The sequence below is a fragment of the Melospiza melodia genome, chromosome 22 (genome assembly GCF_035770615.1).
Source record: "Melospiza melodia melodia isolate bMelMel2 chromosome 22, bMelMel2.pri, whole genome shotgun sequence".
Classification (NCBI taxonomy): domain Eukaryota; kingdom Metazoa; phylum Chordata; class Aves; order Passeriformes; family Passerellidae; genus Melospiza; species Melospiza melodia.
In genome coordinates this window covers 10,674,684-10,702,313 of record NC_086215.1, presented here as the reverse complement: position 1 = coordinate 10,702,313, position 27,630 = coordinate 10,674,684, and the positions used below count along the sequence as shown (strand labels likewise).

At 53.0% G+C, this 27,630-nt stretch overlaps 1 protein-coding gene across 2 annotated transcripts in view; it reads right to left on the bottom strand.

Moving 5' to 3' along the window:
- OLFM1 (olfactomedin 1) overlaps positions 1 to 20,173 on the bottom strand; it is a 34,686-nt gene extending 14,513 nt beyond the window's left edge. The window contains exons 1-3 of one of the 2 annotated variants that reach the window (XM_063174786.1): positions 19,619 to 20,173; positions 6,199 to 6,348; positions 507 to 662 (exon numbers count right to left, since the gene is read on the bottom strand). In XM_063174786.1, coding sequence (XP_063030856.1) covers positions 507 to 662; positions 6,199 to 6,348; positions 19,619 to 19,684 — 372 coding nt within the window. In that variant the 5' untranslated portion in view covers positions 19,685 to 20,173. Of the gene's footprint in view, positions 1 to 506; positions 663 to 6,198; positions 6,349 to 8,758; positions 9,131 to 19,618 lie in introns of those variants that run through there. The other variant, XM_063174785.1, reaches the window with a different exon arrangement.
- Between the last annotated feature and the right edge of the window lie 7,457 nt (positions 20,174 to 27,630).

Here is a 27,630-nt window from a genome sequence, read left to right as displayed (position 1 = left end):
AGATGTGCAGGTTGCCAGCCTGAGGACAGCTGTAATAACTGTATTTTTGGGGTATTTTTTTTCAGGGGGGTGATATCTGATTGATGAACTCCTTTCTCCAGCCACCCCCCGGGGAAATGGGGTTTGGTGACTGCCCACTGTGGTTTGACAGGAATGCAAAGGGAGCCCCAGTTCTTGGGGGTTTTTTTTCCCAAGAAATGGGTGCTGGGCATGGCATGGAGAAGCTGCCTGGCCACAGAGGGAACCCACCTCACCCAGAGCTGGGGTGTCTCCCTGCAGACCCCCCTGATTGAATCATCTGCACCGCCCTGTTTCGGGCACCCAGGCGGGTGTGGGAACACAGGGATTTGTGATTTTACTCTAAAACAAGATGCAGGGCTGAGGATGTGAGGCCACAGCCTGGATCTGGCTGTGCTTTGGGCAGGAAGGACCCCACAGCTGGGATGGGAGCCAGGGCCACAATCCCCTGGCCACAGCTCCCCAAGCAGTTTGGAAATCAGACCTACCTTAAACTGCCTTGCCAGGTGCTGCTTGTGGCTCTCTTCCACTTGCTTAAATTTGGATTCCAGTCCCCTCATCTGGTTTTCCATCTTCTCCACGTACTGTAGGTCTCTCTGAGTCCTCCTGTCCAACACCTCTATCGACTGGGACATGTTTTGCACCTGCCAAACGAGAAGGGGCTCATTAAAAGGTGCTGCCAGCAGCGAGGCAGCCCCCATTTGCACCCCAGGGCTGACCTTTCCCACACGCTCAGCACAGCTAAAGGGCAATCAGCCCATGCACTATTTACTGCCTCATCAACAGCAGCTCCCAGATTACCACCCCGTGCTCTAAAACACAGCAAACCTGGTTTAATAAATGATTTTTTTTTTCTGCAGAGAAGGACTCAGCAATCTGACATGGAAATGAGGGGTGTAGCTGAGGTTAAACTCAGGCTGGCCTCTCTGACAGGCACCTGGGGTGAGCTCAGAGGTGACAGCAGCACACCTGGCTGGGAGGAGACGCTCCAGCCCAGGTGCACAATTCCATCTCCTGGTGAGCTCAAACCTCAGCAGAACTTCATGACCCACCCAGCAGCACCTGCCACAACCAGCCCAGCGGCAGGGAGGGCACCCCGGGGCCGGGGAGCACCGGGCACGGTTGGCACCCCTTTGGTGCCCATGCAGCTCCGGAGCCGAGCGGTGCCGCATTCCCGCCCGGAGCCCATCTGGCCCCGCCAGGGAATGATGCAGGAGCTTGGCTGGGCTGGCGGTGAGAAAACGAGCTGGAGGTGTGAGGAGGGGAGGGGAACGCCAGCGAGGCTGACCTGATTTTGAAGGTTGGCTGCCATCGGGTTTATTAAGATATTCCCTCCCGTTTTCCAGGCTGGGAGAGGTGGAACGGGTCTGACGTCAGCTCCTATTTAGCACCGAGCCATATTGAAGGGCTCTGCAGCGGGGCTGGACGTGTCTGTCCCACAGAGGGGACGTGACAGGGACAGCCCACGGGTGCTGCTCCTGCCACCGCCACGTCACCCCAGCAGTGCCACCACTGCGGTGACGTCTGTGGGCAAAGTGAATCAGGCACCCAGCCTGCTGCTGCTCCTGAGCCAGCCTGATCCCAGCCTGATCTCATCCTGCTTCCAGCCTGTTCCCAGGCTGATCCCAGCCTGCTCCAGTCTGATACCATCCTGCTCCCAGCCTGATTCCAGTCCACTCCCATCTTGCTCCCAGTCTGATTCCATCCTGCTCCCAGCCTGATTCCAGTCCACTCCCATCTTGCTCCCAGTCTGATTCCATCCTGCTCCCAGCCTGATTCCAGTCCACTCCCATCTTGCTCCCAGTCTGATTCCAGCCTGCTCCCAGTCTGACTCCATCCTGCTCCCAGCCCTCTTCCAGCCTATTTCCATTCTGCTCCCAGTCCACTCCCATCTTGCTCCCAGTCTGATTCCATCCTGCTCCCATCTTGCTCCAGCCTGCACCCAGCCTAATTCCTGTCCACTCCCATCCTATTCCCATCCTGATCCCATCCTGATCCCATCCTATTCCCATCCTGTTCCCATCCTGATCCCATCCTGATTCCATCCTGTTCCCATCCTGATCCCATCCTGATTCCATCCTGCTCAGCTCTTGGTGGGTGGATCTGCTCCCCGGATGGATGGGTGCCACATCCGCTCCCGTCTGCGTCCTCACTGCAGCCAAGCTGGCATGAGGAGGGAAGGAGTGGTGAAAATCCCACATTTCCTCTGGCAAATCCCACATTTCCTCTGGCAAATCCCACATTCCCTCTGGCAAACCCCACTGTGGTGGGCTGGGACTTACCTGGAGTGGCAGAGCGAGGGCACGGCAGGACAGCACAGGGCAAATGCCAAGGGTGCCCCTCCAGCTTGGAAAAACCATCACATTGCCCCTTGCTCATGCAGGATGACACTGAAACTATTGCAGGGATCTATTAAAAATGCATGGGTGACCTGCATGGCAAAGGCCAGCAGGCTTTGGAGTGTTCTGTCCAACTGCTCCGGGGGCCAGAGCGTTCCTCAGCAAAGGTGAAGCTATTTGTGGTCTGTGAGGCTCAGAGATGAACCAGCAGCACCCTGACCTCCCCAGGAGCTGCTCAGGCAGGTGTGAGGAGCAGGGAAGTGCAGAACAAGGTTTGGAGGAGAAAAGAGCAAAGCTGAGCTCAGCCAGAGCCCGGTCAGCTCCCATTAGGCTGTGCCTACTGCAGGGAATGTCAGCTCTCAGGGGGTGTTAATTCACCTGGGCTGCATGTGGAGGAGTGTGGAGACCTCTCTGTGCCCTGAGGCAGGAGAAGAGGAGCCTTAGACAAGCATGGCTGGGCTGCCAAGCTCCTTTTATTCCAGTTATCCAGCCTGTCCTTGGAGCTGAGCAGCAGAATCGTTCCAAGGAGCAGGGAGAGGGATGACTGGTAGGGCTCATGCAAAATTAATCCCATTTATTCCGCTAGTGCCTAACCCCAGCTGCAAATAATCAGAAAAGAGCATTTCTGTAATGACGGAGCAATACCTGAGTGTGCTGAGCAAAATTTTGGGAGGCTCCTTGGGCTCTTCCTCAGGTGTGGGAAGGGAGAGACACGCTCTGCTCTCAGAGCACCTCGCCCAGGCTGCTGCCCTCAAATACCTCTGAAACGTTTCTGCTGCTCCTTGAAGCACAGGAAAATGCCCTCCTCAGGCACAGAGATGTCTCAAATGATCTGCTGGGCTGTCCTGGGGTGGATTTCACAAGCCCAGAGCGGGTATTTGCTGCCTGTGCTGTTTTTCATGGCCAGATTTGTAGGGATGAGCCTGAGATCCCTGGCAGCCCCAGCACTGAGGATCTGCCTCTTTTCCCTCATTAGCATATTATGCCCTTGATCCAGCAAAGCACTTTGGCACATGATTAGGTTTCAATGAGCCTGTAGGAGCTCAGACTGAAGCATGCACAGAAGTGCTCTAATGAACTCAGGCCCAAGGATAGTGCCTCTTAAATTCCCTCAGCTCCATCCATCAGCTGCAGTGCTCCAGCCTCGCCTGAAAATGCTTTTTGCCTCCTCTCTCAGCCTGAAACCTCATTTTCACCAAGATAATGTGAGACAGATACCTGTGGCTGTCTGGGGGAAAAGAGTTATTTTTAGCAGTTGAAATAGGAAATTAATACAAATGAAGCTTCCCGTGCTGCTCTTGTCATCGTGTTTGAGGAGCTGATTCACAATTAAACCAGAGTCACAGGGAGTCAGCGTTGGTCTGATGACCTCAGTGAGGTTTATAAGGGCAAATCCAAGGTTTAAACCCTGCTCAAGCTTCCCTGTGGATCTGCCTTTCCTGGCAGCTCCAAAGGGGCCGTTCTGAGCCCACCTCTGGGGTTTCATCTTCAGGGATGAACCTTCAGCCTTGGGGAGCTGCTCAAACTGATGGAGCAACAGCAAGAGGAATCTCGGGGGAGATTTTCAAGGTTTAGGGGAAAAACCAGCAGAGAAATGGACTCAGCTGATGGTTCAGGAAATGAAAAGTTCATCTGATAAGGTTTGCAGGAGGCAGGGATGGCTGAGAAGAGATTCCACTATCCCTCTGTACACACCCGGGAGTGACCACCAGAGGAACAAAAAGAGCTGTAAAATCTGGAAATCAGCACCGGCTGAGAGGAAGGATTGGCAGGAAACCAGAAATGGTTTCACCAGCAGAGGAGGAAGTTGTGCCCGATGACAGGGCCAGACAAATAAACAAATCAATCAATCAATCAATCAGATTCTGTTTGGAGATCAAACACAATGTGATGATGAGCGGGACTGAGGTGATGCCTGGGTTTGGGTGCAGTCCAAGGGCTGCACTCAGCACCTGCCAAGGATGAGCTCAGACACGTCGAGTGTCAAAGCCTGGGCTGAACACTCTGTGCAGCCCTGGCTGCCCTCCCCTCCCCTCTGTCACCTGCCAGGGTGCCCAGCACTCCCTCCCAAATGCAGCTCCTACACTGATCCTCATCCCTGTGAGCTGAGCATGGGTGGATGGCAGCTCTGAACCTGCAAACTCCAAAAGATTCTGCATGGAGATTTCCCTGAGGATGCTCTAATTGCTTTGCGTGCTCGCACATGCAGCTGATGCCTTGCAACAAACACACCATTTCCATGACCCATGAGCTGAGCATGGGTGGATGGCAGCTCTGAACCTGCAAACTCCAAAAGATTCTGTATGGAGATTTCCCTGAGGATGCTCTAATTGCTTTGTGTGCACACACATGCAGCTGATGCCTCGCAACACCATTTCCATGGGCGAATTCCGTGTCTGCTCCTGGGAAAAAACCCATCCACAATTTCCTCCTTGACACATTGTGGAGAAGCCAGGAGCTGCAATTTCCCCCCATCACAAAGGCAGGGTCAGGATGCCAGCTGAGGGAAGGAGTTTTCAGGATTGAAATCCTCCCTGGGCAGCTGGGAGCTCTGCCCTGCAGTTGTTTGCACCTCCAGGGATGATCAGCTCAGCCTCCATCAGGATCAGATGTCTGGCACTAAGAGCCTGTTCCTTATTTTGGGGTTTCTCATATAGGTTAGCGTGGGAGTGAGATGCAGCCAGATTAGCAGGCAGGTAACATATCCCACAACACATGCCCAGAAATCCTGCTCCTCCCTCACTTTTCCTCCATTGGCAGCCAGAGAGCTGCATTAAAAAAAGCCCCACTGAGCACCTCCACCCTCCTGATGTTATCCCAGGTCTCCCATTCCCATCAGCTGAGGGCATCGGGTCAAATCCTGATTGTTTAGAGTGGATGAGGAGTTCTCTGAGCTGTTCATAAATCCTGCTGCCTCTCAGGAGCAAAAGCACCCAGGGTGTTATTGCTGTGAGAAACAAAAGCCTGACTTGGGATTATTTTTAGCAGCCTCTGACAACCCAAAGGATTGTTTTAGGGCTGAATGTTTTCCTGGCTGGCTTTATTGTCCTCAGCACATGGGGGAAATCAGTTAAGTGGAGGTTTAATATTGTTAGAGGGAATTAATACAGCAGCTTTCCCCAAAGCAGCAGGATGAAAATTCTTTTGTCATGCACGGCACAGGCCAATATAGCATTAGGGGATGGGGTTTAATTATATATCCAGCACAGGAGCCAGCTCATATTTGCAAGAGAAGAGCACAATTTCACATGAAACAGCATTTCTTCACTGAAATCTATTATCTGGAAAATTCCTTGTTATTGGGGATGTTTCCCTAATGAGATTTTTTGATCTTTTAGGACAGCAGACTATTAAAAACTAATCAAGAGGATGTCAACGTTGGGCAGAAAAGCACTGAGTGTCATCTCTGTGCTACCTGCTGGCGACAGCTTGCAAGGTTTCACTTGACCTTTTCAATACCACCTTGCCTAGCAAAGCTTGGCTTTGGGCTTTTAATTCTCTCTCCTCTCCTGTTGCTGAGTCTGCTCTCAAACTGCTTGTGCCAACAGAATGAAAAAAGGGGATTTTTTTTTATTTTTTTAAATTATTTTTTAGAGATACGGTTCAATATTGGTGTTTTGATCTCAGCAGTTTTCCCTCGACCTTAGGCCAGGCTCTCCTCTCAGAAAACACTTAAAGAGATTTCTCCTCCTGCCTGCAGCTGATTATTCCCCACTACACACACAGGGACAGCTCCACACGGAAAAACCATCCCAAGGGGCTTTCCCTGGAAACCAAGGCTCAGCTCAGGTTTCTCCCCCACCAAACCAAAGCACTTTTGGCAGCAGGGGCCAAGCGTTACCTTTTCTAGGAGTTGTCTCAGCTGCTTTGTCCTGGCATCACGCGAGCACATCGTCTGCTGAGGTGCCACCACTGTGCATATACAACGTCCCTCGCTGTCCTGGGCAGAGCTGTACACCTGCCAGCTTTCCTCTGGGTTGGTAGGCAACACCTAATTAACACAGGGAGAGATGGGTTAATTAACCAGGGGAGGGCTCTGGGAGGCGAAGGGGGATGAGGACGTGGCAGGGAGTGGAGGCTCCTCCGAGGGCCCAGCCGGGCAAAATTCACTTGGAATGCAAAAATATGGATTGGGGACGAATCAGAGAAAGGTCTGAAAAGGAGAGGAAGAGCTGAAAACACGAAGGCAATGTAAGTGGGAAAGCAGGGACACGGGGAACAGTGAAAATTCTGAGTGCTGAGCACATCGGGGTGGGAGCCCTGCCCTGCTGCGGTGACACAGTCCTTAACACGGGGACAAGGATGGTGACAGAGCCCCCTCCAACACCGGGACAGGGACGTGCCCGAGCCACCAGGAGGGCACAGTGTCCTGCCGAGGCTGAGCAGCATCCCTGGCTCTGCAGAGCCTGCCGGGCTCTGGGGCCGGGTCTGACAGCCGGAGATGCGCTCGGATGAGGGCACGGACACCCCGAGGTAGGGACACACGGACACCCCGAATTACAGACACCCCGAGTCAGGGACAGCCCAAATTACAGACACTGCTAGGCAAGGACACCCCAAGGCATGGATACCCTGAGTCATGGACACCCCAAGGCATGGACACCCCGAATTATGGACACCTCAAGGTGTCCCCGAGGTAAGGACACCCTGAGGTACGGACACTGCGAGGCATGGACACCCCAAGGTAGGGACACCTCAAGGTATGGACACCCCGAGGTACAGATACCCCGAATTACAGACATCCTGAGTCATGGACGCCCCGAATTGCAGAATCTCTGAGGCATGGACACCCCAAATTACGGACACCCTGAATTACAAAATCCCTGAGGCACGAACACCCCGAATTACAGACACCCTGAATTATGGACACCAAGTCATGGACACCCCGAGCTACAGACACCCTGAGTCATGGACGCCCCGAATTACAGAATCCCTGAGGCACGAACACCCCGAATTACGGACACCCCGAGGCATGGGCACCCTAGGTAGAGACATCCCAAGGTACGGACACCCCGAATTCCGTTTCCCCCTCTCTGCCACGTTCCCTGGGCATGAGGAGCCTCCCCAGACCATCGCTCCCCTCTGCTCCGGAGCCGAGTCCCGAGCAGGATCCCAGCAGGGATGGATGCGATGCAGCGCCGAGGGCACGCCGGGGAACGGAGCCCACCCCAAACACAGCGCGTTCCCCTCTCTGCTCTTCATTTTCCTTCTATCTCACGGCATAATTCATTATTTAATCCCACCCAGCCTCGGAGCACTTTGAAGGTGTCACCGTGTCCCCAACCAGAGGGGAAATGTTCTTTCCACCGCTTCCCCACAGAACAAATCACCTCGCAAATGCCCACGTTGACAGACATGCCCAGGCGGACGCACAATTGGATTCCCTGGCTAAACCAACCGGGGAAAAAAAAAAAAAAAGAATAATAAATGGATCTCATAAACCCTGACAACGTGATAAAAAAAATAAAAAAATCCCAGCTTCATTCACTGAACAGCACAAGCACTACACGGAATACTCCGGGAAGAGCGGAGCTGCAGCAGCGTCAGAAAGCACCAGCGTGCAGCCTGCGGGAGAAAGGTGCCCGATTCTCCCTGCTCAGGGAAGACAGACAGACAGATTGGAATGATTTTCCAGCCATTCCCGAAGCGGGAAGCTCAGGCGCGGCCCCAGCTCTCCAGCAGAGCAGGGACAGGGATGTCCAGCCCGGCCGCATCCCCGTCCCTCCGAGGGCGCATCGGGCAGGCACAGCAGCGGTGGCGCCTCCCGGGACTCGCACCCGCTCTCCCGGCGGTTTTTCCAGCGGCCACGAGGGAAACTTTGCATCCCTTCGGGTGCGGGGAGGCAGCCGAGTCACCCCCAGGCAGGAACGAGGGGTGGCTGAACTAGGGGAGAGGAGGGGAGAGGCAGAGACGCTCCCTGCGCCGTCACCCCCAGCCCCGAGCGCCCCATCCGCGCTCCCGCAGCACCGCGGGGACACTCGAGGGGCAGCGATCCTGCAGGGGACACCTGGGCGAGGAGAGATGTGACAGCCGGGCGGGGAGGGACTGGGCGGCGGCGGGGAGCGGCCGCAGGGACGCTCCGGGATGCGGGGATGCTCTGGGATGCGGGGATGCTCCGGGATGCGGGGATGCTCTGGGATGCGGGGATGCTCCGGGATGCGGGGATGCTCCGGGATGCGGGGACGCTCCGGGATGCGGGGACGCTCCGGGACTCAGGGATGCTCTGGGATGCTGGCATGCCCCAGGATGGGGGGATGCTCCGGGACTCGGGGATGCTCCGGGATGCTGGCATGCCCCAGGATGGGGGGATGCTCCGGGATGCTGGGAGGCTCCGGGATGCTCCGGGATGCGGGGGTGCCCCGGGCAGCCCTCCCCGCGCCCCGCAGCCCTCCCGCACTTACTCCCGTGCTGCGGTCCAAGGTGCCGCCCGTGGCCGCCGTGAGTTTGGTGGTGTTGAGCCCCACGAGGGAGGGCAGCGTCTGCGACATCCAGTTGGTGATCATGGCCATGGTGCTGAGGACGACTCCAATCTTGAGTAAAGGCACAGACATGTCTGCGGGGGGGGCGGCAGGCACCCTTCATTCTGCACCGGCGCCGGGCTCCATGCCGCTGCCTTCGGGCTGCCGCCCCGCCGCCGCCGCCGCTCGCCGCCGCCCCATCGTCCTCCTCCTCCTCCTCTTCCTCCTCCTCCTGTGCCCTGCCCGGCGCTGTGCCCGCTGTGCAGCCGGAGCGGAGCGGAGCGGAGCGGGGCTGGCTCCCTGCGCCCGCCCGGCGCGCCCCGGTCCGAGCGAGCGGAGCCGGAGGCGGAACCGGGGCGGGACCGGAGCGGGAGGGGCGGGCAGAGCCCACCCAGGCGGGGACACTGCGGTGGGAGAGCGGGGAGAGGGAGGGGACGGCGGAGAGCGGGGAGGGAGGGGAGGAAAGGGGTTGGGGAGAAGGGAGTGGGAGGGGAGGGATGGGGAAAGGGGAGGGATGGGATGGGGAAGAGGTATGGGGATGAAAGATCTGGGGAGGAAAGATTTGGAGATAAAAGATCTGGGGATGAAAGATTTGGGGAGAAAAGATCTGGGGAGAAATGATGTGGGGATGAAAGGTCTGGGGATGAAGGGTCTGGTGAGAAAAGATTTGAAGATAAAAGATGTGGGGAAGGGGGAGAGAAGGGAAGGAGAGAAGAAAAACGGGGAGGAAAGATATGGGACAGGGAAGCGGAGGGAAGGAGAGAAAAAAGATTTGTGGAGACGTAAAATAATCAAGGAGAAAAGGTTTGGGGAGAAGGGAGTGGAAGGATGGGAGGGGGAAGAGGTATGGGGAGAAAAGATCTGGGGACAGGTAAAAGAATCAGGGAGAAAAGGTTTGGGGAGAAAGGATGGAACTGGGGAGAGGGGGAGAGATTGAGCAGAGGCAAACAGGCGTGGGGAAGGAAGAAAAAGGTTTGGGGGGAGGGAAGAAGATTTGAGGAGATAAATTGTGGGAGCGGGGAGAGGAATGAGGAGAGAGGGAAAATTGGGGAGGAGGTGGAAGGGATTTTGGGGGGAGATGGAAGGGATTTTTGGGGAACAGATGGAAGGGATTTTGGGGGGCAGGGGGAAGGGATTTTGGGAAGATTGAAGGGGTTTTCGGGAACAGATGGAAGGATTTTTGGGGGGAGGTTGAAGGGATTTTGGGGGTGCGGCTCTCCCGCTGCGGCGCCTGGCGCCCTCTGGCGGCTGCGGGCGGCGCTGCGGGCCGGGGTCGCTCGGTGGTCGCGGGGACAGCGGGGACACGGCGGGGGCACGGCGGGGACACGGAGCCGTGCCAGGACCAAGGGGAGCCGGGGCATTTCCCCGCGGTAGGACCCGCAAGACCCGCGGGCTGGGGGTCCCCTGCGGGTCCCCTGCGGTCCCCAGGTCCCAGCAGGCTGTCAGAGCATCCCCCACACCCCCGACTGTCACCTCGCCACGTCCCGCAACGACAGCACGAAGGACAAACCAAAGCTCACTGCCAGCCCTGCTCCCACCTCATTCCCCGCGCAGGAATTCGCTGCCGAGGGATGCAAAGGGCCCACAGCTGGTCCGGCCAGCCTGGGATGTCACCTGGGCTTGGTCACCACTCAGGTGTCCCGAAGCCACTGGTGACTTCAGAAGCCAAGAGAACCTCAGAACTGCATTCTTCCCTAAGAGAACCTCGGAACTCCCCCTGCAAAGCAGAAACGAATCCCCTGTCCCTCTGCAGGGGACAGAAGCGACACCCCTGCTTTGTGGCACAGCCCCAACCTTGGCAGGGGTGCAGGGAGCCTCAGCTGCTCCATGGGCTGGCCCTGGGAGCCACCACGTTCCCACCAGGGTCTGACCAGCCCAGCCCCAAACCCGACCCCTCCTCAGCTGCTGCTCCACCGGTGTGGATGCTTGGGGTGGGGGTTTTGTGGCGCCAAAACCTTGACCCACCTCACATCCAGCACCTGGGTGATGTGCAGAGCATGTCCCAGCAGGGAAGCAGGAAGCCCTAAAATGCAATCCCTGCTGAGCTGGCCTGTCCCACCTTGTCAGGACTGTGTCCCACCTCAGCAGGACATTGTCCCATCTCACCAGGACCTTGTCCCACCTCAGCAGAACCTTGTCCCAGCTCACCAGGACTGTGTCCCACCTCAGCAGGACATTGTCCCAGCTCACCATAATCTTGTCCCACCTCAGCAGAACCTTGTCCCAGCTCACCAGGACTGTGTCCCACCTCACCAGGACCTTGCCCCTTGCTGGGGCTGTGGCCCTTGGTGTGGGCTCATCCCAGCACAGCCAGGCTGGGCAGAGGGAGCAGGAGCAGGAGCAGGAGCAGGAGCAGGAGCAGGAGCAGGCCAGCCCATTAATCCTGCAGGCAGACCTGGCAGCTCTGTGCAATGAAGCACATTCAGCAGTTCCACCAGGTGGGGAAATCGAGATCAGGCTGAGCAGGAGCGCTGCTGCCAGGTCAGATCCTGTCCCTGTCACACACCCCTGGCACAGCTGGTGTGTGCCAGGCTGCAGCAGCTGAACTCCCACCCCTGCCCTTCCTTCCCTCCACCTGTGTGTCACCTGCCCAGCTCCAGCCAGGTGAGGCTGCTGGAATCAGGAGGGAAGCCCTGCTGCCCCTGAACCCCACAGTGCCCTGCTCTGGGCAGCACCAGCTGCCTGCACTCCATGGAACCAGCTTCCCCCAGCCCAGGCACCCTCATCCGTTTGTGGCAAAGCTGCTGCTGGGTGTGCAGGGTGGCACCTGTGGGTACCTGTGGGTACCTGTGGGTACCTGTGTTACCACCTGTGGGTACCTGTGGGGTCAACACCCAGCAGCTGCTTCAGGCTGGGGGGGGGCAGGAACAGCTTCCTCAGGCAAAAAAACCCCCAAGAAACAAAAAAACCCAAACAAAAAACCCACCCCCCCCCCCAAAAAAAAAAAAAAAAAAAAAAACAAAAACCAAAAAAACCCAAAACCCCAAAAAAACCCCACAAAAAAAACCCTAAAAAAAACCCAAAACCCCCAAACTTGGATTAGTTCCACCTTTTAGGAGGAATCCCAAATCCCTGCTCTCAGGTGCTTTGCTATGCTCAGGCCTCGATTCCCTCTCTGATTTCCCGCCCCAGTGCTGACATCCCAACCACCCCAAGCTCCATTTGGGAACAGATTTTGTCAGGGAAGTTTATCCCTCATATTTGTCTAATCCAGACACACACACACATAGGAATTAATCCTGTGGATATTTCAGTATTTAAATTTAAGAATCTCTCCTGTGCTTTGCTCTGGATAAAAACCCCTCCTGTGCCATGCCCTGGATCCTGGCTGGGCTGAGCCCTCATTTCCCAGCAGGGCAGGCAGGTGATTTCATTGCCATCCCCTCCTGCTCTGCCATGATTAAAGCTCCTCAAACAGGGCCAGCAAAGCCCAGAGAGGAGCTGTGCCTGTAATAATGGGGGAAAAAGAGAAATCCTGGGGGATTTTCTTTCTTTCTTTCACTCTCTTGCTTGCGGTGTTTATGAAAGAATAAAAGCAGCACTTTTGGGGGAATCTTTTTTTTTTTGTTGCTGCCTAGATTAATGGAGTTAAGGAAGGGACATCAAAATGTTCTTTCAGACCATTTAAAATTTTAAATTAAAGACCTTTGAAAATTCTTAATGCATCAATAACCTGCTGGGAGCAGGAAGGGGGAAAGGGGTCCCTGAGCAGGAAAAGGGGTCCTGAGCACGGAAAAGGATCCTGAGCAGGATAAAAGGGGATCCTAGGAAGGGAAAAATGGGTCCATGAGTAAGATAAAAGGGGTCCTGAGAAGGATGAAAGGGTCTTGAGAAGGGAAAACGGGTCCTGAGCAGGATAAAAGGGGTCTCTGAGCAGGAACCCCTGAAGTGGTGGAGCTCAGCTTTCTCCTGGTCACTTTTTCTTTTCCGCATTCCGGGCAGAGAAGGAGCAGGAACACGAGATAAATCAGAGAACGGGGTCTCCTAAAGAAGGTGCTGCCCGGAAAATTCCTCTGCGGGAAGGGGAGAGCACAGAGCTCGGTGCTCAGAGGAGCCTGAGAGGGTCAGGGGTGCGACAATCGGCGACAATCGGCGGTGGCAGCGCGGGGACACGGCGGGGACACGGCGGTCACTGTCTCCCTCTCCTGGCTGCTTCTGAGAAGAAAAAGTGCCCGAATTCCTCTCGCTCCCAAATGGGGACGGTGTGCAGGACAGAGAATTCCTACTCTAAATAAACCACACCCGATCCCTGTTAAAATCTGGGATTTTAACATTAAATAAACCAGAGAATTCCTGCCCTAAATAAACCACACAGAGAGGAAAAAGTGCCCAAATTCCTCTCGCTCCCAAATTTTGCTGGAGGTGATGTGCAGGACAGAAAATTTCTGCTCTGAATAAACCACACCCAATCCCTTGTTAAAATCAGGGATTGTAACATTAAATAAACCACACCCAATCCCTGTTAGTTAAAATCAGGGATTTTAACATGAAATAAACCAGAGAATTCACGCTCAAAATAAAGCACATGGAGAAGAAAAAGTGCCCAAATTCCTCTCGCTCCCAAATGGGGATGGTGTGCAGGACTGAGGATTCCTGCTCTAAATAAACCACACCCGATCCCTGTTAAAATCTGGGATTTTAACATTAAATAAACCACACCCAATCCCTGTTAGTTAAAATCTGGGATTTTAACATGAAATAAACCAGAGAATTCCTGCTCTAAATAAACCACACCCACTCTAGGGTCTGTCCTCTCTGCAAGGACCCGGCTCTGGAATGTCAGGGATCCTCCTGAAAAACTTGGGTTGAGATTTTCCTCCCTCCTGAAAAGCTTGGATTGGAATTTTCCTCCCTCCTGAAAAGCTTGGATTGGGATTTTCCTCCCTCCTGAAAAGCTTGGATTGGGATTTTCCTCCCTCTGCAGCTGTTGGAGGGGCTCTGAAGGGTCCCCTTGGAGGCTTTGCTGCCTCCAGTGCCTCTTCCCACCCCTCCTGGTGCCCTGATTGATGCCAGACACTGACGCTGATGCCAGGCTGTCCCTCACGGGAAATGGCACCGAGTTCCCCCTCGGTTTTGGGGTCACAATTCCAAACATCCTGAGGTTTTTGCCTGGTTTTTGTCACTTCTTTTGCTGCCACCACTTAAACAAACATGACTGCAGGAGATGGATCCTGATCAGAAGTTTTCACCTCATTGTGGGAAGGCAGGGAAGGATGGACAGAAAATAAAAGGAAGGGAGAAAGGAAGGGAGAAAGGAAAGGAAAGGAAAGGAAAGGAAAGGAAAGGAAAGGAAAGGAAAGGAAAGGAAAGGAAAGGAAAGGAAAGGAAAGGAAAGGAAAGGAAAGGAAAGGAAAGGAAAGGAAAGGAAAGGAAAGGAAAGGAAAGGAAAGGAAAGGAAAGGAAAGGAAAGGAAAGGAAAGGGACCTCAAAGAGTGGATGAAGAGGATCTCTGCCAGCTCCTGGTAAATCTGTGTGAAATCCCTCTGGAACCTCTCCTTTCTTCTGGGAGCAAGAACTCTGCAAGGGAACATCCCCTTCACGTGCCCAGATCTGTGCTCAGCTGAAGCTGCTCCTGTCATTGAGCCCAGGGTCTGCAGCAGGAGCCAAGACCTCAAACCAGCCCAGGTTCCTGATTGTGGGAGGATTTTTTGGGCACATTTCCCTGGGTCAGGCACACACCTCCAGCCCCTGAGTGAGTTCCCAGGGAGGAATTGATCTCTGTGCTGCTTTCCAGCAAGCACAGCTCTGCTCCTGGCCCTGGGCTCAATCCCGAGATTGTCCCTGCAGGATGGGGAGGGTGGGTTGGGAATGGGGAAAAAGGGGGCCTGAGCAGGGGAAAAGGGATCCTGAGCACAAGGAAAGGGTCCTGAGAAGGGAAAAGGGGTCCTTGAGCAGGGAAAAAGGATCCTGAGCAGGGCAAAAGGGTTCTGAGCACAGGAAAAGGGTCCCTGACAGGGAAAAGGGGTCCCTGAGAAGGATAAAAGGGTCCTGAGCAGAGAAAACAGGTCCCTGAGCATGGGAAAGAAGTCCTGACAGGGAAAAAGGGTCCTTGAGCAGAATAAATGGGTCAGGAGTGCAGCTAAAGCCAGTCTGGAGGGTGGCAGCAGGGCTCAGCTCCAGGAGAGCAGAACAACCAACAGCTGCAGCCCACAGAAGCAGGAAAACCAGCACTGAAAATCATCACTGAAAACCAGCATTGAAAACCAGCATTGAAAATCATCACTGAAAACCAGCATTGAAAACCAGCATTTCCAGCTGCTGTCCCCCCACATTTGGGGTGTGCTGGCACCAAGGCACATCCCTGTGACGCTGCTTCTCCAATTCCCCCTTCTCCTGCCTGCCTGGGGCACCCCAAAACCCCCCAAATCCCAGATGGGCACTCCTGGGGTGTCCCAGCCTTGTCCCCTTTGTGGACAGAGCAGAGCACAGGTGACACTTTCCCCTCAGAGCTTCCCCAGCGCTCTGCTTAATTGCCTCTGATAGTAATTAGCTTTGTATTAACGAGTGGTGCTAATACTGATTACCAGGACTGATAACTCCAGCAATAAATACAATTTCCAGGGCTGGAAATTACCTCTGTTTTTTTTTTTTTTTTTTTTTTTTTTTTTTTATTGGCTCCAGCTGAAGTTAAGCAAGACAAGGAACAAATTTGGTTTATGAGACGTATGAGACAGCTGCCTCCTGTTCCAGGTTTGCAGATTAATCCTATCCCTGTCCACGTGTCTGCCTGGCACCAAAGTGGGCACTGGGAAGTTCTGCATGGGCAGGAGGGAGCTGGGCTGGGCACTGCAAACAGCCCTGGCAGGGACTTTTAGGGAAAATCAACGGGCAAATGAAGATTATTCATATTTTTAATTTTATTTTTCCTCTTCCCTCCCCTGCAAACAGCCCTGATAGGGAGTTGAGGTTCCTTTAGGGAAAATCAATGGGTAAATGAAGATAATTCATATTTTTAGGGTTTTTTCCCCTCTCCCTCCCCCTGCAAACAGCTCTGACAGGGACTCGAGGTTCTTTTAGGAAAAATCAATAGGTAAATGAAGAATATGAAGAAATGGGAATATAATGAATGAATGAATATAATTAATAAATATTAATATAATATAATTAATAATTATATTAATATTAATAAAAATAATATAATATAATTAATTATATAATGTATATAATGAATAAATAGGTAAATGAAGAATATGAAGAAATGGGAATATAATGAATAAAGGAATATAAAGAATAAATGGGTATATAATATAATTAATTATATAATGTATGCAATGAATAAATAGGTACATGAAGAATACGAAGAAATGGGAATATAATTAATATTTTTAGGGGTTTTTTTTTCCTTTTGCAGAAGCCCTATCAATGTTTCCTATCAGGAAGGTGTTGCTCCCAGAATTACTGGGGCTGTGGATGTGGGAGCACCGTGCAGCTCCTGAGGGAACTTTGAGGAATTCCAGGAGGTTTTCAGTGCAATATCCCAGCAAAAGGACAAAAGGACAGGTGGGACGGACAGACAGACAGCAGCTGGCAGCCCAGCCCCAAGCTCTGCCCTCCTGGCAGGTCCTTCAGAGCAGAAATTGGGCACCAGAGGTGCCCTGGTGTCCCCAAGGGGAGGACAAGGACAGGCTTTGCCCAGCAGGGCCCTGCCCAGGGCTCAGTGCCCACCCAGAGTGCCCAGAGCTCCTCTGCCCCCCATGCCAGCACCCCCAAACCGAAATGGGGCATTGCAGGGTGGGGCTGACCCGTGGGGAGAGGCCAGGCCGGGCACAGAGAGAGGAAATGCCAGAGCCTCGGGCAGGGCACCCTCAGCCGTGCCAGGGATGGGGGCACAGCACAAACACCTGGGGGGGCTCGGGGGCAGCTCCCCCCTTGTCCCACTCAGGGCACCCCAGCCCAGCCGGGTGTGAGAGACCTGAGCAGGGCAGGGGTGCAGCCCCAGCCTGGCATCACCCCTGTGCCCCCTGCACCCCCTGCCAGCCGGGGGGGCACCCCAGGGTGCTGCAGCTCACAGCCCTTGCAGAGAGAGCCAGGGATGACAGAGACAGGCCAGGCTGGCCCCTCCTGCGCCTTTAGGAGCCAGCTCGGTGCCCACTCTGTGCCCAGGTCAGTGCCCATGTCAGTGCCCAGCTCAGTGCCCACTCTGTGCCCAGCTCGATGCCCACTTTGTGCCCAGCTCAGTGCCCACTCTGTGCCCAGCTCGGTGCCCACTTTGTGCCCACTCTGTGCCCAGCTCAGTGCCCACTCTGTGCCCAGCTCTGTGCCCACTCTGTGCCCAGCTCAGTGCCCACTCTGTGCCCAGCTCAGTGTCCAGCTCATGCCCAGCACAGTGCCCAGCATAGTGCTCGCTCTATCCCCAGCTCAGTGCCCAGCTCATTGCCCAGCTCAATGCCCACTCTGTGCCCAGCTCAGTGCCCAGCTCATTGCCCAAATCAGTCCCCACTCTGTGCCCAGCTCAGTGCCCATCTCATCCCCAGCTCATCCCCAGCTCAGTGCCCATTTCAGTGCCCATCTCATCCCCATCTCATCCCCAGCTCTGTGCCCATTCTGTGCCCATCTCTGTGCCCATCTCTGTGCCCAGCCCCTCCTGCCCTGTGGCCTGTCCTGTCCCTGCAGCGGGGCACAGGAGGGCACAGCAGAAGCTCCTGCACCAGCAGCAAAGCTGAAATCGGCCCCTCCATGGGCCAGGCTCTGTGCAGGGCACAGCACACCCAGCCTGGCACGGAGCTGGGCAGTGCCCGGGCTGGCAGGAGGGTTTGGGGATGGCATCTGCCCCTGTGCCAGGGGAACCAGGGCTCAGCAGCGCCAGGCCAGGCAGCGGGCACGGGGCACCTGCCCAGGTGGGCACTGAGGGCAGCCCCAGCCAGGCTCTAGCAGGGGCTCAGGGCTCACAGCAGGGCAGGGCTCTCTGCCCACGAACTGCTGGGCTCCCTGTGCCCACCACGACTGAAAGTTGCTGCCAAAGTTGAGGTGCTGCAGTCACAGAGGAGGCAAGGAGAGGGGAAAAGAGCCAGGCAGGGCAGAAACCTTGGTTTTCCTTTGTTTTTCCTTGGTTTTTCCTTGATTTTCCCTTGGTTTTTCCTTGATTTTTCCCTCATTTTTCGCAAGTTTTTCCCTTGGTTTTTCTTCTGTTTTTCCTTTGTTTTGCCTTGATTTTCTCTAGCTTTTCCCTATTTTTCCCTTGTTTTTCCCTTATTTTTCCCTTGTTTTTCCCTTGGCTTTCCTATGCTTTTCCTTTGTTTTTCCTTTGTTTTCCCTTGCTTTTCCCTAGTTTTTCCCTGTTCTCCCCCTTGTTTTTTCCCTTGTTTTTCCTCGATTCCCCCTTGGTTTTCCTTGATTTCCCCTTGGTTTTCCCCTGTTTTTCCCTGTTTTTCCCTTGGAAAATCCCCCAGAGCAGCTCGATGCTGCCCAGGCCAGCCAGGAGCCAGCAGCACCCATTGCCCAGGCTGAGCTGTGACCCCGTGGGAGCTGAAGGGACACTGAGGTGGCATCCCTGCCACCCCCCTGTGCCCATGGGCACCCCCAGCCGTGCCCTGCTGGGCAGCATCTGCTGTGCTGGTGGTCCTGGCTCTTTGTCCAGCGCGGCGCATGCGCGCCCTCAGCATCCTCACACACAATGGGCTGCTCTGCTCCTTCCTCCCCACCCCTCCTCATCCCCACAGCCCCTGGGCTTGCTCGGCTTTCCCCCCCCTTTCCCTGCCTGCATTCCGGGCTTTTCTCGGGATTTGGGGCAGATCTGGGCTCTCCTTTTGGCTTCACAGCCTCCCGGGGGTCCTGGCAGGGTGTAAAGGCAAAAAGGCTCCAGGGGCTCAAACTTCAGCAGGAGGGCAGTGGCAGGGAGAGCTTTGTCACTGGGAGAAAGGGGAAAATCATCTCCATAAAGCATCCAGGATGAGAGCCCAGCTGCTAATTGCTCCTACACTAAGAAGCCTCCATTCCCCTCCTATTTATAGCTGCTTTTTCTTTCCTTTCTTTTTTTTTTTTTTTTTTTTGTGCTTCCAGGCAGCACCACAATTAACCCCACAATCTAGAGCATCCTCTTGCAATTACTTTTTTTTCTTCATCTCCTCAGTGACTGGTGAAAAAAAAAAAACAACAAAAGACAATCGCCCTGCCTGCCTCTCCCCAGGCAGCCTCAAGAAGTCAAATGGAGTTTTAATTCCACTTGCAAGAGAAGGATTTTGGGTGCCTCCTTTCCTCCACCCCACAACCCCACGCCTCACTCAGCCCAGAGGCTGGGACAGCACAGAAAAGCATGAAAATCCAGGCAAAAAAAAAACACCCCAAAAAAACCAGCAGGTGGAGTGGAGAGAGTGGGGATAAATAAACTGCCCCCATCTCCCACCCGGCTGTCACAGATGCCAACACCAAGGGACATTTAAATGTCACCTAAAAGCAGCACAGCTACCCCCACACCAGAACCCAGAGGGGTGGGGGGCTGACAGGGAGGGACAGCACTCCCACCTGGCCCTTGAGGCCACCTGGGCCAGCAGCTCCACCCCACACAGGGGTCCTGCATCCCCCAGGTGAGGTGACACCAACACCCTCCATAGGCGCTGCCCTTCCCACAGGGGTCCCACGGCCCGAATCCCACCCAGGGCAGCGAGAACCGTGCCCAGGTGCGGGGCAGGGCACAGGTGATGCCCGGGGAAGGGGTGGCTGGGCAGGTGCAGCATCCCCGGGCAGGTGCAGCATCCATCCCCCGGCAGGTTCCTGTGCTGCTCTCGAGGTTTAGCAGAAAATGGCGTTGGGGAGAAAGGGAGAAGAGGAGGAGGAGGAGTGGGGGAAAGGAAGAGCTGGACCTACTTGGGTGAGTTCTGTGCCCATCAGGATGAGGAAGCAGAGGGTCAGCAGCTTGCTTGCCGGTTGCATCTCTCGCAGCCCGTTCTAGGCAGCTCGCATACAGATCACCTCCGGGCGAGCCTCCCCTGCGCCGTCCCCGAGCCTCGCTGCCTCCTCACTCCTTTATTCTTATTAATATTTTAATTAAAATTTAAAAAAAAATTAAAAAAAAAGACAACAGAACGCTATTAAAAAAAAAAAAAAAAAAAGACAAACGGCAAAAATAATAATTTAAAAAACCAGCCTGATTTTGTGGGTGGCTCTCAGCACCCTCGGGAAGCGATGCCAGAAATCTGCTCAGCAGAGCCTTCACTTTGCATATTTATTGGGATCCCAGTTTCTCTCCTCTGCTCTCGGTGCTGGCTGTCTGGTAATTTATTTAATTTTTTTTTTTTTTTTTTAATGGCTCCCCTGCTCCAAAGACATTTGCGAGGAGAAATTCAGCGGAGCACGCAGCGATTATCTCTGCTATTGCCAAAAGTTTGCCTGGAAAAGGGGGGTGATGGGGAGAGGACAGGGATTTAAAAAAAAAAAAAAAAAAGAAAAAAAAAAAAGAAAAAGAAAGGAATTGGTAGGGCTGGCTACTAGCAGGGGATGGCTGTGGAACAGGATGTGACATCAAGTGAGGCGGGGGAAATTTAACTAAACACGGCAAAGGGAGAGGGGGAAAAGCAGGCGCGGGAGCACGGCTGAGGCTGCGGGGACCCCGCAGGGAGCAGGGGGTTAAAACCGTCCTTAACCCCATCCTTATTGCCATCCTGAACTGCATCCTTAACCCCATCCTTACTGCCATCCTTAATTCCCATCCTTAACCCCATCCTTATTCCCATCCTGAACTGCATCCTTAATTCTCATCCTTAATTCCCATACTGAACAGCATCCTTATCCCCATCCTTAACCCTATCCTTAATCTCATCCTGAACCCCATCCTTAATTCCCACTCTGAACCCCATCTTTAATTCCCATCTTTATTTCCATCCTTATCGCCGTCTTTAACCCTCTTCTTAATTCTCACCCTGAACCTCATCCTTAATTTCCATCCTTAACCCCATCCTGAACTCCACCCTGAACCCCATCCTTAATCCCATCCTGAGCAGCATCCTTATCCCCATTCTTAACCCCACACTGAACAGAATCCTTATCCCCATCCTTAACCCTATTGTTAATTCCCATCCTGAACTGCATCCTTCTTTCCCATCCTGAACCTCATCCTTAACCCCATACTTAATTCCCTTCCTTAATTCCCATCCTGAACCCAATCCTTAAGCCCCACCCTGAACTCCATCCTTAATTCCCATTCTGAAGCCCAACCTTAATCCCACCCTGAACCCCATTCTTGATCCCATCCTGAACCCCCTCCTTAATTCCCATCCTGAACTGCATCCTTAATTCCCATCCTTAACCCTATCCTTAATTCTCATCCTTATTTCCATCCTTAACTCTATGCTTAATCTCATCCTGAACCCCATTCTTAATTCCCATTCTAAACCCTGTCCTTATTCCCATCCTGAACCCCATTCTTAATTCCCATCCTGAACCCCATCCTTGACCCCATTCTTGATCCCATCCTTAATTCCCATCCTTAACCCCATCCTCAATCCCACCCTGAGCCCCCTCCCTGTGCGCCCCCGATCTCCAGGCATCCCTTGGGGCAAGGGGGGTTGCCCAGGGATCTGATCCCCCCAAACCCAAACCCCAAACCCCAAACCAGCCCCTGGGGAGGCTCCCAGCTCCATCCCCTGCCCGGCTCAGCTGTCCAGGATCTGGGGGCAGCAGGGGGATGTGAGAATCCTTTTGTCACACACCAACCTCACCTGTGGTACCCCAGAGGCTGCAGGTGGTGCCCACCCCTTCCTGGAGGGTTCTGCCCCTCATTTCTCTCTCTCAAACCCCCCTGAGTGCTTCCCAATCCCCAATTTCTTCCAGGACCCCATAAATATTATGGAATATTTCAGTCTGCGTTGCTGTGAGTGAAAAGCATCACCCCTCCTGCTCCAGAGATCATCTTCTGGTGATTATTTAATCACACAACAGAAATTCCTTCCCAACAGAAATCCCCACAATTAGCAGAGCCCCCAGCAGAGGATTTTCTCCCTGATTGCTCCAGGGTTCCTTTATCTGGAGCCCTTGGGAATGGAGCAGGACATGGGGTCTGTGCAGGGATGAGTTGATGCTTTCCAAATTCTGGGATCACAGAATTCAGCGGGAACCAGGAAATTTGTGGCTGATTTTGTGAATTTTCTGAATTCTGTGTGTTTGCATCATCAAATATTTAAGGGAAAGTTGTGGTAGCCCTCCTAGCAGGGTTTTGGCAGCTCCAGCCAGGGAATCATCCCATCCCTTTCAAAGTGAGCTTGGAAATGCAGCCCAGGGAGCAGCTGGGATGCCTGAGTGTGCCACAGAGATCCCTCCTGAGACACTTCCCTCAGCACCTGACTTTAAACTCGGTGCTTCAGAGCCCATAAAAGCTGAGGACTTTTTATAAAAAGCATCAAACTCCTCTTGACTTCATGGAGAGCAGCACAAGGAGGCCAAAAGCATCGGTGGAGCTCCAGGGTTTGAACACCTCCTCCCCTGGCACCTCGGGAGGTGTTGGATTGCCACAGGCACCACCTTCCCCCTGGCAGGGATCACAGCAGGGCAACAAAAATCCCCAAATTCAGAGGGAGGAGGTGGAGGAGAGAGTTCCACGTGGCTCTGTGGGTATTTCACTGTTTCAAGTGCCTTCAGAACCTACCTGAGCTGCTCCTCACCAACCCTGGCCACGAGGCAGAGGCAGACCGGGCCTGGTGCAGCCCAGGCTTGAAATAGATGGGAGAGAGGCAGAACACAGCAACGAGAACTCATTTCACACAAAAACATTCAACAAACCAGCTCAACTTCACCTGGAAAGTTAATGGAGGATGATTTCAGCGTGGTTCAGACCTCAAAGATGAAATCCCAGCTCGTTTTACACAGACAAGGCTCTGAAACGGACTTTTCCCAAAGCACCAAAGGGGAATCTCATTTTTCCCCCCTCCTTTGGGTTTATACACATCCAGTTTTATTGACCTTCATGGCTTGCACTTGGGCAGAACCATCAGCCCTGCAATTGGTTTAATTTATTCCTCTTTTGAACTGTTTCTGAATGAATATCAACAGCCTCATTATCCCACTGGAGCTCCAGAGGGGGAGGCCCTGCAGGGAGGAGCCCTGCCCCAGGGAGCTCCACTCCCAGGACAGAAATCACAGAAACCAAGCAAAGCAAAAAGGGGAAAAAAATATCACCCAGTGGGAACACAGCTCAGAGCTTTTGATTCCAGCAGTGCCTTCCTCAGACTTTGAAAAACACCTCCTCGAAATTTGGAAGGAGTTCAAGGTCTGGAGAACCTCTGCCCATGGAGTGTGACTAAAGAGGCTCTGGGAAAAGGGAGGGCTGGGAGGAGGCTGCTGGGGAAGCTTTCTGTACATGAAGGCTCTTTTATCTCCTAATAAAAAACCCCAGCGAAGCAGGAGTCCACAGTTTGGAGTTGAAATAGGGCCTGGGTTGTTTTTTTTTTTCCCCTCAGGCTGTGGAATAACTCAGCTGAAGGCACGGTGCCCTCTGCAGCAGAGCCTGCCCAGAGCTGCATCCCTGCCCCTCCAGAAGGGAGAACAGAGGGTTCCTCCTGTGAAATTCTGGCTGTGAGATGGAGGAGAGGAGGCAAAACCACATCTGCTTCCTCTGCTTGATGGATGGGATGAGGTGGAGGGGAAGGACTTGGCTCTGCAGAGCCTGCCAGGACACAGAAATGGACAGCAGGGGATGGCAGGGGACAGCAGGGGATGGCAGGGGACATCAGGGGATGGTTTGGGACATCAGGAAATGGCAGAGGGCATCAGAGAATGGCAGGGGACAACAAGGTATGGAAGAGAAGGGCAGGGGACATCAGGGAAGGGCAGGGGACATCAGGGAAGGGCAGGGACAGTAGGGGAGAGCAGGGGATGGCAATGAAGGGCAGGGGACTTCAGGGAAGGGCAGGGGACACCAGGGGATGGCAGAGAACATCAGGGGATGACAGAGAATGACAGGGGACATGAGGACATCAGGGGACAGGGGACATGAGGACAGAGGACATCAGGGAAGGGCAGAGAACATCAGGGAATGACAGAGAACGGCAGGGGACATTTGGGAAGGGCAGGGACAGCAGTGGACATCAGGGGATAGCAGGGAAGGGCAGGAGACATGAGGGAATGACAGGGGACATCAGGGGATGGCAGGGAAGGGCAAGAGACATCAGGGGATGGCAGGGGACATCAGGGGACATCAGGGGATGGCAGGGGACATGAGGGAATGACAGGGGACATCAGGGGGTGGTTTGGGACAGCAGGGGATGGCAGGGGATGGCAGGCAGCCCCTTCCTCTCTGTTGGAAGCCAGAAGCACCTGCAGGGATTGTCACACCCCTGTCCCTGTCCTGTCACACCCCTGTCCCTGTCCTGCACCTCGAGCAGCTCCTCCCTTGTGTCCCAGTGACCTCCCAGCCCCTCCCGGGCACATCCCGAGTTCCCAGCTGGTTCCACACCAGTTCCTCTGCACTGCTGGTTTTCCTCTCCTTTCTGCTGCTCTTGTGCTTTTCCCCCCCTCGTCAAATGCTTCAGTCCGAGCCTCACAGCTGGAAATTTTGTTTTTGCTGCTTCTGAAGAGCAGAACGCCGCTTTTCCTGCGCCTTTCATGATCCAAATAATTCAAGGAGCTGAGCAAAGGAGATAAAAGCCGGCACCAGGCACACCTGAAGTGTCTGAGCAGCTCCTCTGCAAACATCCCCTCCCTGCCTGGTGCTTTAAAGTTGTTTTTTGCACCTCGGAAAGGAAATGAATTCCACATTAGTGGCGTTTAAAGAGTTTTTGCAGCTTCCCAGCAGCCCTGAACCCATAGGAGGATCATCAGCACCATAACAAACTGCTGCTGGAGCAAATTCCCGGGGTTTTGGGCACCTGGAGGGAATCCACGCATTTTTGTACCAACAAATGGGGTCAAGGAGGATCAGAAACCAGGGAGGTTTGGCTGAGCAGCTCTGCCTGATCTCCTCTAAACCAGCATCTCCTTCCTTGCCTGGGATGGATTTCAGTGGGAAAAGGAGGTGGGAAAGGTGAGGCTCGAGTGGTTTAGCAGAGTTTAGCTCTTGTTTTTTGGTGCTCAGGTAAGAGGATGAGGGCTGAGTTTCCATGGCGCTTCTGGAGGGCAGCTCTTGGGTGGAAAGCTGGATTTGCTGCCACTCAAGGTTCTGCCAATCTCAGAGATTTTCCAAATAGTGGAAAGGTGCAAAAAGGCACGGATAAAAAATAAAATAAAAAAAAAAAAAAAAATAAAGTAAAGTAAAATATAAAATAAAATACAATAAAAATTAAAATATACAATAAAGTAAAATAAAATAAAAAAATAAAGTAAAATAAAGTAAAATAAAACAAAATAAAATAAAATATAAAATAAAATAAAACAAAAATAAAGTAAAATAAAATAAAATAATAAAAAATAAAATAAAATACAATAAAGTAAAATAATAAAATAAAATAAAATAAATAAAGTAAAATAAAATAAAATATAAAATAAAGTAATAAAATGAAATAAAATATGACCAATAATCCCTGAAGTTCCTGGAGTGCTACAGGCTTAAAGGGAGGAAAGTGCAGAGAGCAGCTCCTGTTGATAAAACCCCAAGTTTTTCCTGGTTTGGGTTCAGTTTTCAGCCACCTGCTGAGAACTCCGGAGTCAATCTCAGCCTTTCCCAGGGCCCAGATTGCACATTGGACCATATACCCCGAAATGTTTTTATTTAATTTGAGCCCACATTATGCTGCCTGCATATGGTGACACACACATTTCATTTTATGGAGCAGATGCTGCCTTGCTGTTGAGGATGTAAAACACTGAGTACATCAAGCTCCGTTTGGGCTGGGGGAGCTGCAGGGTTTTTTAACTCTGATTAGCCTTAATTTGAAACCTGATTTCCCAAGGAAATGAAGCCTGTGCCATCCCCCTCCGGATGCATGCCCATGGATGCTGGGTGTCCATTTGCTTGGCCATCATTCTCCTGTGGTTTTTTTATTTCAGAGCTCCATGGCCTGTTTCAATGGAATGGGGAAAAATTGAGATTTTTTTCCCCCTCCCCAGATCACTCCATGTGGGAGATTAATTTACAATACAAGCTCATGAGTCTGGGGAAACTGAGCTGACCCAGCACTTTCCCCTAAACCACTCTGGAAATGAACCAGATAAGGGTAGGAAGCACCAAAAATCGGGCTGAATTCTGCAAGGACAAAATCTCGGTTGTAATTAGGAGCTGATTAAAGTCTAGAGGGGATTTCAGCTTTGCTGACCTCTCTGTGGCTCTGATTCCCAGTTTATTCCACTGACACCAGTGATGCTGCTGCTGCTCCCAGGGAATCCCAACCCTGGGATCTGAGAGGAATAGCAAATTCATCTTTCCAAACAAGCTCTGGGTCTGCTGGTAAAATAAAGCTAAAACCAGCACTGGGAGGTAAAAGAAACAATGGGAAGGATTCCACTGATTGATGAAAAGATATCTGCTTTTACAAGTAAACTTGAGGTTTGCTGATAAATGAAATTAGACATTGAAAGATGAAAGAAACAATGGAGAAGGAAAAAAAACCCTAAATTCCATTAGAATTAAAAATTAAAAGGGAGGGCTGTACATTAGAGGGAAATCTTTGGTATCAGGTGTTCTGGGAAGTCTGAACCTCTCAAGAACCTCAGAAATGGGAAAGAGAGAAGGGAAATGCAGCTGGAAGTTGGGATAAAAAGGAGGCTGCATCCTCCAAAAATTGGAGAGACCCCAGGGGATGCCCCGTGGCCTCTCCCTTTATTGGAATAAAGCAAAAGGGCTCCTCTGTCTCCTGTTTGGACAGAAAGCTCTGGTGTTTGTGGGTTAATTTTCCTGGCAGATCTGTGACTGAGCCCCGGCTCTGCCCCCTCCCAGCTGAGTTCCAGGGCATCAGCCGAGCTGTGCCAGGAGCCAGCAGGGCACAGCTGGGCTGGAACAACGCTGGGAGCAGAATTCCTGCAGAATCCCTGCAGCTGATGCTGACTGCGCTCCCCTGATGCTCCACAGCCAAAAATCTGAGGAGAAGAGGCAGCGGGCACCCCCCCAGCTGGCACAACCTGCAGCTTGGTCCTTGGCTAGGGTGGCACCTTCACCCCACGGATCTCTGGGGCAAGAGTTTAGCGGAGATTTCTGTGGCTCTGTGGCGTTTCCAGGAAAATTTTCCCATTTTCAGCTGTGCCCACCCCAGGCTGGTGCCAACACCCCGAGCCCTGCCCAGCCCCAGCTCCGTGAACTCTGCCGGGATGCGGTGCCAAAGCCGGCCATAAACAGCACTTAGCGATGCATAATATATGAAAATGGCTCATGCTGAGCTTTTAGACGGAGAAAGGGCTTTTTTTCTCCCTCTTAATACTATTATAACATTCTCCTGCAGCCACGGAAGCACTGTCATAAATATTTAAAAGGAGGTTGAAAAGACCCAGCCTGTGAGGTTTGAATATTTATGGCCACCAAACCCTTGACCTTTAGATTTAGGGTGCAGCATCCATAAAGCAGCCTTATTTAACTGTACATCACAGGTCCCCTGGGGATCAAATCTGAGCTGAAACCTTGGAAGCATTTAGCACTTTTAAGGTTTCTAGTGGTAAACAGAGCGCCATAAATAGGGATTTCAGGCAGGGAGAGGAGGGGTGGGCAAGGCTGGGATTCCCAAGGCACAAATTCCCCCTGAGCCTCGATTTTCCAGCATCTGAAGCAGAGTGAGAAACAGCGATGAGATAAATGAACAAAAGCTGGCTGAGCTGGTGAATGCAGAGAAAAATGAAATACCAGGAATAACAGGGATCACTTGGCTTTGGGGGTTTCCTCCAGTTCTGCTGCTGTGGATTTGTCCCACTACAGTGCTGGGTAAGGCTCAGCTTGACGTGCTCAGCCAAACCTCAGCTCCTTCATT